A 12,578-nucleotide genomic window follows, 5' to 3' on the forward strand; every position below is an offset into this window, starting at 1 on the left:
GTCTGAATGATTTTTTCACCTCTCCAGCTTTTTTCTAATGTCTTTTAATCAATTCATCTTAACATGAATATTTAAATAGTACGTCTAAGATAGTTGATGTGTAAAATGTGCAACCATAATGGAAACAAATTAAATAATGGGACTCTAAGTATTATTCTAAAATTAATAAGAAAGGGAGTAAAATAGAAAGTTTTCTATTCTTTTAAAAATAATAAGCATTCTCTGAAAACTATAGCTCTCTCTGATACCACAGTAGTTCAGAAGACCACTCTTCATGGGCATATTATGAATGTGAGTTTCTCCTGCACAAGTCTGTTCAGGGTTGTGGCAATGACTTTCCATGGCACTGGGCCAAGAGGAGCAATAAGAAGCACTCTGCAGCAAGCAGAGTATCTGCATAACTACAGATTTCTCTCCTTCTTCTGGAGATAATCTCTAACGTTCACAAAAGAAATAATGTCATGGAACACATTTTCATATGCCCTGCACCCTAAAAACTGTTTGAATACCTTAAAGGATCTCCTCATTGCCATAAACCACACTGATAAGACTCACATGGAAATCATTTCCTTGACTTGTTTTTTTCCCAAGAAAATGCTTTGTAAACACAATGTAATACCATAAAGGCAAGAAAACCACCAAGAAAAAACTCTTAATTGTGTATTCCTGATTGCATTCAGTCTCTTAATAGAAGGTAGCCTCTTACAGAATTGTTAGCTACTATAACTAGCTAAATAATTCAAAGAAGACATAAATCAAGAAATCTATTTTCAAATAAAGGAAAAGAAAGTCACCAAAAAAGATCTATGCCAGTACCACATCTGATGAAAACAGAATAAAAACAATATCCAGAAATTCTTAATAATGGCTATGATGATGTCATATCTTAGAATAATATTAGAGATTTATAACTAGTCAAATCTGGTTGTGCATATTTCCTAAGTTCAACAGTTAAAAGCTGATATTAACATTATAATAATCTTGACATAGTATAATATTGAATCCTTCCAGTAAAAACTATTAAAACACAACCCAGAAATGCAATGTATTATTTTTAAGACAGAAAACATTAATGTATTTCCAAATAAATCGGGGAGAATTTTTAACTATAAAGGAATGCAAAAATGTTAAGGGTCTTTTAAAGGGCAGAGAAAATGTTCCCTCCAAGGCAGTAATATCATTTGTTAGATGCTACATTAATAGCTAAAATATGTACTTTACATGTGTAGATATTCTGGGGGGAATGGGGTTACATTACTTATTTTGCATTTGACTCTGAATGAAGTTTTACAGCCCGAAAGTAGAATATTAAATGTAGCTTTTTAAAACCCCAACTTAATCCATAAAGGAAAGGTGGAAACACAGCATAATGATTATGTATACACATTTCAATACAAATGTTAAAAAGCAATTTAACATGTGTGCTTTAACATAAGAATTCAAATACTCAATTCCACAAAACAGAAAGGCAGGATTTTTACACTAAATAGCCCCATCACAGTCATAGGAAACAGAACAATATTCCCACTCCTTTCAATCTCAATTGTCCAAGGCAAAAGATATTGTGGGGAAAAATACATTTTAAAGGAAATGAATTTATAAGAATCTAAAGAAGAAATATCTGAACATTTTAGGAGCTGACCATGTTAAACGTAAATCAATGTGGGTATTCTCACCAACACATTCTAAGTACAGCTCAGAAGAACTTGGGTCACACAGACATTTCAAGTAAGTTTATGCCAATACATGCTAAAAGTGGTGATGATTTTAAAGTAATTCTCCTGTTAAGTCAAGTTCTTACATAAAATATGTGAACTGCTGCAAAATTTGTAAAATATCATAATTGTAAGAAAAACTAATTCTAAGTATGATTTTGAAATATTTGCTTAACCAAGCCATATATCCTCTACATGGACTTTACCAGCTAGTAAGCGCAGTGTACCCAGCTGAAGAGATGTAGATCACATTGCTTAGAAATGTATTATTAACTATAGTCTCATTAGTTGAAGTGTATCATCTAATTGTCACTCTGGAGTTCCTGTGAAATATGTGATCATCAGTGTTATAAAAAATAATTCCTAAAAAAATTTCCTATTACTGCTTAAATACACAATGGAATACTTACATAGAAATAAGCAAATACATTAAATTAAGCATGCATATTTTGGGGGCTTCCACTGTGCAAGCTAACAGTACTACTGGCCATCTTGCATACCCCTCTGAAATATTACTTATCAATATTCCTTCTTCTAAGAGAATAATCAAACAATTCCCAATCTCCTTGAAGTTACATGGCATCTTTGTATTATAGACTGCCACCTAAGAAACATCTTCTATTTCCTGCCCGTTAGACTAGTTTTGGGTTCACCACAACTGCCACCTCATTTCTGTTAAGGCAACTATGCTATATTTCAATGAGTAATAAAATCATAAAATTTTAAAATCAACCATTAAAAAGAATATTAACATCCCAAAGAGATGAGTGAATTCATCTTTTAAATCAAATATGGAATGATATTTTCAAAGAAGATGTGAGGAAAGTTTCTTCTACTTTTCTGCATTCAAAAATGTTCAGATGCAGGCTCTTCTACTAAAGGGGTGGATTTGAAAACCATGTAGCTCTAATTCAACTGATATTATGTTTTAGAACTATGTTCTAAAACCAAAGTTAAACTCAATTTTTTTCCCCATGAAAACAGCTTTGCTCAATGTAGTAACTGGTAAAGAATCCCCCCTACAATTCAGAACTTCTGAATAAAGATTTGGCAACGTGAAAAACAAGCACCTGAGTATAACTGGTCCTTACTGTCATTCAATACAGCAGCTGTTTGCTAGCCTAAATCAAGCTCTGCTTTCCTTTTTTTTTAAACATCATTTGAGAAAAATAAACATCAAAAATAAAACAAGCAACCCCTCCTTCCCCCAAAAGAAGTCCAGGTTCTCTTTAGATAGCTATGAGAACTATGTAAGTTGCTTTGCGTATCTGTATTGCTTTACTTGGAATTTTAACTTCTTGACATTAATGTTAGAGAAGTTTTATTTTATTATCACAGCTCTGGAAGAACAGACTAGGCCTAGTTTCCCACTGCAATACAAGCTGAACCCTCAGGGCTCTGTGTCTAAGAATCAGGATTTATTCCTCCCACCTCCACCCATTCTCCAAAAGGCCCCATGCCTCTGGCTGGGAAAGGCTGTGGCAACAAGTTTCCATCCACTATTAACCTTTGCAGCTGCTCCATGAAGCAGAAAACGTCCTTCGCATCATCACTCGTATCTATTCTGCCCATCTCACAAGTGTCAGATAAGCTTTTTTTTTTTTCTTTTCAGAGAGTAGTTGATTTTAAATTAAGTTAAAACAAAGTATTTTGAAGATATGCATAATGAAAGACCTTCACTTACAGGAAAAAAGTTTAAAAACTATATATGTAACTTGTTTATTCACATCAAGTGAGCACATCTCATCAAAACACTTGGTATGCAGAAAGGTACAATATATTAAATAGCTAACCTAGCTCCTGAAAAAGAAAAAAAAATTTAAATTAAAAGACTATAATAACAAGAGAGGGTTCCTCCCTTAACAAATCATTTCAAGGATTTTAAATTGGAAGATTAGTTTTTCAATAAGGAAATCTTAGGTAATTTCAATTACTGAGTGTAGTGGATTGAATGGTGGCCCCAAAGATATGTCCACATTGTAATCCCTGAAACCTATAGATATTACCTTTATATGACAAAAGATGTGATTAAGTTAAGGACCTTGAGAGTAGAAACACACCCTGGATTATGAGATAAATCCTAAATGCAATCATATGTATCACTGTAAGAGAGAGGTAGAGGGAGTTTCGAGAGACAGACACATGGAGGATAAGGTGATATGAACATGGAGCAGAGAGAGAGATGGAGAGAGATGGAGAGAGATGCAGCCACAAGCCAAGGAGTGCCAAGAGCCACCAGAAGCTGGGAGAGGCAAGGACGGTTTCTCCCTTAGGGTCTCTGGAGGGAGCACGGCCCTGCCTACACCCTGATTTCAAACATGTGGCTTCCGGAATTCAACTGTGAGAGAATAAGCCTCTGCTGTTTTACCACCAAGGTTGCTGCAATCTGTTACAGCAGCCACAGGACACTAATACACTGAGGGAAACTGTGTATTAAAAGAGTAGTCCTTAACCCACACAAACTTAGTAAAAGGGAAACCCTATATTATAAATAAAATATATCACTGAGACACAAGGTATAATGATATAGTAAGCCCAATTTTTATAGCTGAAACTTTGAAGCAAATTACTCTATAAAATTTTACATGTAACACTAACAGATATTGAGTGATACAGGGGGACCTTATAAGCAGAAGTTTTACCTAATCTCTAAATATTCAGCTATAATAATAAAGTGCATTAAGCAAGAGATAGGGAAATAAATTAATTTTCCAAATCAAACTAAAAAGTGGCAGAAATTAAAAACAATTAAAATGCCTACAAAATACACACGAGTAACTGTGGCTTCTGAAACTATACATCACTAAGTTTAAAGGATCCCACTATATGATCTGCTTGAATAGACAGAACCACCCAGAAACTGACAAAAAGGAAGAGAGTGACATCTGGGGAACTGTAAGCTACACAGGCCATAAAACTTGGAAGAGGTCGTTTGAAAAAAAGAAAACAATAAATCTTTACTATCTGACAGCCACTTGGTCATTCTGAGACTTAAAAAACTTAACTTCAATATCATCACCTTTAAAACTGGGATAGTGTCTACCTATCTCATAGTGTTAGTAGCCCCCTCACAGGTTATCATGAGGATGAAATGAGATTACACACAGTGATGGTCCATGGTTTGGGTCACAGCTTATCTCCACAAACTAGCTGACAGTTAGAAAGCTAACTATACTTGCTTTCTGAATAAAAAATTTCAGGGAACAGTTATCAGATTTAAAAAATTGAAAAACATTTTAAAAGCATTTGGAGCCTCCTCCATTCTGCTGATATCCCGGGGTCCCAGCACTTACCACATCACTAGCACTGGAGAACTCATTATTAACCAGACTTTCAAGAGCCATCCACCGAACCGGCCTGTTTTCGTTGTCCCCCAGACAATGATAGTCCATAGGGAACAAGTCTCTGGAGAGGGCATTATCTGTGATCTTAACTTGAAGTGTGTCATCAATGCTGAAAAGTAGACATGAACATCAAATACAATTGAATACTGAAAAAATATGGACCACAATCACTCATAAATACAACACAGTTCCCACTGTGACTCATGGAGAGAACCTGAATTCAGGGAACACTAAATATCAAATGACAGTGACAAGCTCATGGCACCTACACACAGTTCCTAGCAGCCAGGTCTTTGTGGATGACTTCCCTTCTGGCCAGATAGCTCATTCCACAGGCAATCTGAATAGCCATGTGGACCAGGTCTTGTTGAGAAATTGCCTGTGGTAACAGAAAATGACAATGTTTGCAGTTAGCACAAAAACTTTGATGGTAGTTATTTTATTCCACAATCTTACTCCATCCCAAAGTACACCTACACACTAAGTTTTAAAAAGCTACTTCTTGACCAAGAACATGTTCCCATAGCTTCCTATACTTATACCTACTACAGTCCTTATCATTCTGTACTGTAATTTACCATTTACTTCACTCTCATCTGTTAGGTGTATCTCCCCAACATCCAGCATATACAGTAGCAGCTCAATAAACATCTGTTCAATGAATGCTGAATTCTAAGGGTAATATTTCAAATGTTTATTATTCAATAACTCGTTCTTTTCTTTTCCAATGTTAAGCTTTTATTAGGAGGTTATCCCCCGGGGACCATTTTCAAACTAATGCTAGTTTACAGCTCTCTCTGATGTGCTCCTCTAGAGCTAGTGTGCCAGGACTGTAGGTTGAGGAATGAAATTCTTCCCCAGGTGATGCTGGTGGGCTATGGCTGCCAACCACTTGCTGGAAACCCTGGCTACCAAATTATCACCCACAATCTACACCTCCAGCTACCACCAGCTTTTTTTTTTTTTTTTGTACAACATGGACCAAATGGCTCTGTAAGGTCTATTTCCATTCCTAGAAGGGAGATCTAGTACAAGTACCTTCAAAGAGTTAGGAGGAAAATGACTGAGATGGTGTCACAGAGAGTTTGAGGTGATTATGAATAATACACAATGGTTATACACGGAAAACCTTCAGCATCAGCGGAGTGTAAGCCTCAAGACAGGAATCACAAACCATCTCCCTCTAAATCAACAGGTTAGCAATATCTTCTGGTTCAACTTGAGTTTCTTTTTACAGACTTCTAAACAGTTTATATATAGGAATGCTAACATCTACCTTCAAAGATATTATTAGAAGCTACTGGTAAATAATTGGTATTTGGGCAAATATTTCTCACCTGTGGATTATTGGCCTCTACTAATTTGCACTGCCGTAAAAACAATTTAAGATTCCCCCAATTCATGTAAGGCAATATCACCATGGGCTTTTCTCCTTCTTCTATACAGACATGGGTAATAGGAAGAAGATTTCTATAAAATAATAAGAAATCAGGAGAAACACAAGTGAAATCTGAAACTTCAGGGGGTTATTTTTAATAAAAACTAATAAAATAAAGATAACCTAAAACAAAACAAGAAAATCTCAAACTTACTTAAAAACATATAACCACTAAAAATGTAAAATTATAAATGCTCTTTTAGACTAGACTTTAATGTTTTCCACATATCCACTTTCTTGATAGGGAAAAATTATAAACTCAGACGTTGTTTCCTGTGGACTAGATTCTCTTAAGACACACTCTAGCCACACTAAATCTCTACTCTAAAGGGTAATCAAAGGGACCTAAAAAATGACTTGAGCATGAGCATATGATAACAGCCCATTTGGTTCATTATCACGCTTAAAAAAAAAAAAAAAAAAAAAAGGGCCCCAACGCAAGTCTGCAGAAAAGAATATGATAATCAAGAGCTTGAAACTGTCACAAAAAGCCAAGAAGTTCTTAGCAGGTCACATGGGATTTCTAAATCCTAAATTTACCATTTACTGTCTGTGTGACCATCTCTCTTGGCCTTAGTTTCCATACCTCTAACATGGGGATCCCACCAGCCATACAATGTTGCTGTGATATACAAATAAGGCCAAGCATGCAGTAAAAAAAAAATCTTGTTCCTTTTAAAATCTCCAAGGCACACATAAATACTTTCATCCTATTGCCTAATGACACCTCTTCCATTGGTACCTGGAAGTAACTGTTAATTTCTCCCAAGGCTATGTAACTCTTTACGTAATTACCTCATTTCCCCCACTAAGCTGAAAATTCCTAGATGGCAAAAACTAAAGTGAAGTCCTTTTTTACACCCAATGCTTTGTATTCTGTGCCACAGAAATAAGCATTTAATAAATATTTGATAAGTAACACCAAACAACAACCTGAAAAACATTCCTCCTCCTTAACTTGGAAAATTCTGCCTCTAAGGATATTAATAAGGAAATATTATTAAACATATGAAAGCTATATGAACAAGGATAGTTAATGCAGTATTACTAGTAAAAGCGGCAAACAAGATTGTCCAAAAGTAAGGAAGTACAGCTAAATAATAGGATAGTATATAACAAATAGTCACAAAGGGATGCTACAAGAATATGAGTAAAAGCTTACTTATAGGAAAGCAAGATACAAAATTCACGTTTGCAGGATAATTACAAATATGGTGGCAAATACAGCTCTGCACAGAAGTATGCCAAAAGTTGTTGTTTTTGAGTTGTGAGACTTTAGATCATTTCTACCTTGCTTTTCTGTATTTCCTAAATTGTCTCAATTGAGTATGTATCTCTTTTAAAACCACAGTCACACAATTCTGGCCTAACAGTGCAGAAGTGAAAGCTGTGGGCCCCCCTCCTGCTGTGCAGGAGTTACTAACAGGGAAAGCACTGACCCTGAGGAGCCGGGAAAATGAGGACTCAGAGATCAGTAAACCTGTATGCAGCAACTTCTCTGTAAGGCTTCTGCTTGCATTACAGCCCAAGAGTGGCAGTGATGATTAGTCCCACTTTACAGGCGAGGGAATCCATGAAGGGGGTAAGGGGTAAGGTAATCTGCCAATGATAAACAGCAAGCACATAGAGGAAAAAAATTCAAATCTTCATCTGATTCTAAAAACCTTGTGTTTTCCACTGGATCACTGGACATTCCCTCCCAGGGGAGCAAGACACACCAAGTCCCACACATACTAAAATGACTACAGCAGGAGGATGGAGGGAGGGGGAACTGGAGGAAGGCAGTCAAAGGTACAAACTTCCAGTTATAAATAAGTACTAGGGATGTACTGTACAACCTGACAACTATAGCTAACACTGCTGTGTGATATGCAGGACAGTGGGTAAGAGAGTAAATCCTAAGAGCTCTCATCACAAGGAGAAAATTTTCTTTCTTCTTTCTTTCCCTTTTATTGTATCTATATGAGAAGATGGATGTTAGCTGAACCTACCATGGTAATCATTTCACAATATATGTAAATCAAACCATCATGCTGTATGTTTTAAACTTATACAGTGAGGTATGTCAATTATTTCTCAATAAAAGTGAGAAAAAATGACTACAGCAGGTGTGCACTCAGGTTTAACTGAACCTACCATGATTTCAGGAGTAATGTGAAGAGCTGCCCAATCTCTTTAACCCTCCCAAAATTATTTCTCTGCACCTTTCCTCATGACTGAAATTCACTGAGCAAAGTTAAAGGAATCTGACACAAACACAGGAAGTTTGCTGGATGAGATCAAATCATTTATTCTATCACCAGAGGATTAAAAGCCCTCTGGGAGAAGTAACAAGCTGCATGAAAATGTTTCAAAGAACAAATGGCTGCTCTTCGTTCTGCCCAGTTTATAAAGGAAAGGAAGATAAAGAGGAAGATCTGGGATCTATAAGAAGAGTGGATGAGGCAGAAGCAGGTGCTATAGAGGAAAGGCAGGTTCTGCAGGGACTTGGGGTAAGAACTGGTCCAGTTCTCAGTCTTGCCGAGCGTGCCTGCAGAGTGAGAGCCATGAGGCATTCAGCAAAGTGCCCGTCATCAGGCACCCTTGGGCCAATGGAGAGTCAAACTACAAGCAGAAATAGATTGAGTACTTTTTATGAAGCACGTCTGATGGAATTTAAATAGATCGACAGCTATCTTTTATTTATACAGCTATTTTAACTTATAATAAAAATTATTCTCAAAAATTCCAGTGGAAAAAGGAATGAAAAGAAAGAATTTCAAGATGCTTTAAAATATTTCAACACTTTAAAACTCTTAATCATGGAATGTTAAAACATGAAGTAAACATGATGAATTACATACCAAAACTAGTTTTTTAAAAAAGGTAAAATCAGAAACCCGGTGTCATTTCTTGCTGAGTGTATTGAGTTTGCTTGATAAATTCTATAACATGATCACTGAATATCATTATTTCATTTTTAACCCTCATGCCTAGCAGTGTTCCAAGTGCAAAATGGGCACTTAATGAATGAGAACATATGCATACACAGAGCCATGAACAGTCTAGACATCAGGGGTCAAAAGAAATGTGTTATAGGCCCTAGTCCCCTTAAAAATGAAATAAATTGCTACAGTGAGAAGAAAGAACCATATACTTTCTACATATTGACAATGTGTTTTGCTCATTAAAAACCAGGAGTCCTGTTATCACTTTATGATGAGGAAGAACAATTAACCAGGATCAAACCATAACCTGCCTTTAGAAGACATTCCTTAATCACTGAATGTACAGTAACAAATAACCCTAATTCAGTAAGTCATCCCATTCCACCACCTAAGGGTATCCTGGGGCTACTAATTCATCCTAGTTGGATGCTGGAAAATCCGATAGCTTAAAGCTGCCTGAGAAAATGCTGCAAATGCTTGCTCTGAACATTTTTCAGCCAAAGCACCTTTGGGCTACTGTGGATATAAAACTGCTTCTTGAGAAAATCCTGGCTTTGTCTATATTTATCCCTGCCACCCACTTCTGTGCTGATGTGGTACAGACCTTTCATCAAGGTAAGAATACTAGCTAAGTACCTAAGTACTAGGTTAACATTAAATACTAGTATTAAACACTCTGGTTCTTCCCGCTAGGGTCAGCATAATAAATCAAGTACTCCCAACATTGTCAAAAAGGACATTCCCAATTGATCATTACCCAGTTCTTGCTTTGTTACTCAGAGGAAACAAAATGTGGTGTTTTTTTTTTTAGAAAATATAGTCTAAAGGGTAAGTTATCTATCCATTCCTCTGCAAATGAGTTCTATTTTTGGAATGAATCAGTGAATCAGGTCAATGGAAGGTAACATTCTTAAATCACATGACTTTAACCCTTCAAAAGGACATTTTTAGTCCCTCATTACTGTGTGGTCAATTTTTTTCAAAAGTCTCTGGCTTTTTTATTTTCAATGAAACTAAAAAGTATATCTGTTCATTATCTTAATCGATGTCCCAAGTATATGATAAAGCTAATGACATCTGTCTCAGAATGTGAAACCAGAAAAAGTTTTCTCCCCCAAGAAACATGTACATTTCCTTCCCTTCTAATACTGAGATGTATCAAACTTTAATGTTTCCTTCAGCCTTGCTTGCCCAGAAGCTAAGAGTTGTTTTATGTTCAATCACATAAAAATAACTGTCTCCTTAACGTTGCCTTATTTGTCTTCTTTTCCACCATCACAATGCCAAAAAACTCAATTTCATTTTCATTACCATTTTACTGATCTTACTATAGCTGCCTTCTTTTTAGGTTCTCAAATTCTTTTGACTATGAACCAAAGTATAAATAAAATTCAAAAATAAAACTCTGCATAGTCATCTTATTTTTTGGCAGAACTCAAGTAACTGCTCAAAGTACACAGAAATTACAATGCATAATGCCTTTTGCACATGACTTTCTATCTTTTTTTTTTCCCGGAGGTCCATAAATATCTTCCAACAATGATGGTCACCATTCCATTTTTTAAACATATGTGATCAAATTTTCAGTAGGCACACAAATTAAGCTGACTCTGTATAGTGCTTTAAAACAACAACAACAAAAACCTTGCCCAAACATTGATACTGCACATTGTGATACTATAATTACACCCTTTTTGGCTCAGAAGATAGAATCTCTTGTTATAGCTCTGTGAAAAGGACTGATAATAAGCTTTTTAAAAAAGTTCTTCCTATACAGAACTGTAAATATTTTTTAAAAATCATACTGCAAACTAATGATAAGAGACTGGTTAAATAAAATGTGGTGCATCCATTCAACGAACTACTATGTAGTCTTTTTAAATGTGGATGTGAATTTATAGTTACTTACATGAAAAGTTAGATACATTGTTTTGCCATATCAAGAAGTGGGTTAACCTTGTTAAAGATAATGGTATTGTGATTATATAGAAAAATGTCCTCAACTTTTTGGAAAATGCATGCTGGAAATGCATTGAAAGTGCTGAGATATCCAATTTAGTTTAAAATACTTCCACACTTGCAAATATCTACCTATATCTACCTAAATAGATGATAGATACATAAACATGCACAGCAAAAATGGCAATGTTAACCACCAATGAATTTAGGAGGTGGGCTTATTGGTGTTTATTATTCTTTTCTTTGGTACTCTACATGTTCAACATTTCATAACAAATATTTTTTAGCATACGTATATCATTATCCTACTTTTTAAAGGGAAAGATGCACATAAATATAAACTCTTTCCTGAAAGCTCAGCTGTAATTATCCAGATGTGGGCTTACATACTCTTCTTTATATTTTACTGTGTTTTTAAATTTTGTGCAATGAGCATGCATTTCACTTTTATATTCAGGAAAAAATAAATTAAGTTATTCCAGAAATGCTTTCTATTACGAGCACATTACAACATTCTTAAAAATGTAGCATACAATGCTACCATGCTTAACACTTAAATGCTGGGTGGTTTCTCCTCTCACCTGTGATGAAGACCTCGTAGCTTACAACTTTCAGTGAGCATCATTGTCACCTGAATTTCAGAAGCTTGATCTACATAAAGAAAAAGACACTGTCATATATAGTATGATAATATTATACATATGACATCAATATTTTCTGGTATTAGTAAGTAACTATCTCAGACTGTATGGTAAATTTCATTAAAAGTTACAGGCAAATCTAAATAGGTCTAGCCTAAAATTCTATTGTAGTAGGTAGAGTCTCACTGACAAGGTCAACATTTACAGATGCCATTAAGGATAAGTTTGACTACATAAAAATCAGAAATTAAGTAAGGTTCCAGAAACAAAGTAGAGAAAGTAATAACAGGCTGGAAAAATATCTGTAACACATAAGGCATATAAAGGGCTGATTTCGTCTTTTTCCCCCTTCTTTAAAGAACTCATATGATAAGAAAAAAAACTGAAAAAGAGGCAAAGGATATAAACACATAGTGTACTAAAAAAACAACACAAATGACCAGCAAAATTAAAAAAACGACTTTCTGCCTCACTCCTCAGTAAAAAAATGCAAATTAAACTAGGAGATGCCATCTTCCTCATCAGACTGGAAGAGACACAAAAGTCAGCCACCT

General features: G+C 35.5%; 1 protein-coding gene across 2 annotated transcripts in view; it reads right to left on the bottom strand.

Annotated features, from left to right (window-relative positions):
- The window catches only part of RYK (receptor like tyrosine kinase), a 101,757-nt gene that overhangs the window by 16,934 nt on the left and 72,245 nt on the right, over positions 1-12,578 (bottom strand). For both annotated transcript variants that reach the window (XM_068545939.1, XM_068545938.1), the window contains exons 10-13: positions 11,965-12,034; positions 6,397-6,529; positions 5,329-5,438; positions 5,009-5,168 (exon numbers count right to left, since the gene is read on the bottom strand). In XM_068545939.1, coding sequence (XP_068402040.1) covers positions 5,009-5,168; positions 5,329-5,438; positions 6,397-6,529; positions 11,965-12,034 — 473 coding nt within the window. The remainder of the gene's footprint in view (positions 1-5,008; positions 5,169-5,328; positions 5,439-6,396; positions 6,530-11,964; positions 12,035-12,578) is intronic.

Source organism: Eschrichtius robustus, chromosome 6 (genome assembly GCF_028021215.1).
Source record: "Eschrichtius robustus isolate mEscRob2 chromosome 6, mEscRob2.pri, whole genome shotgun sequence".
NCBI classification, from domain to species: domain Eukaryota; kingdom Metazoa; phylum Chordata; class Mammalia; order Artiodactyla; family Eschrichtiidae; genus Eschrichtius; species Eschrichtius robustus.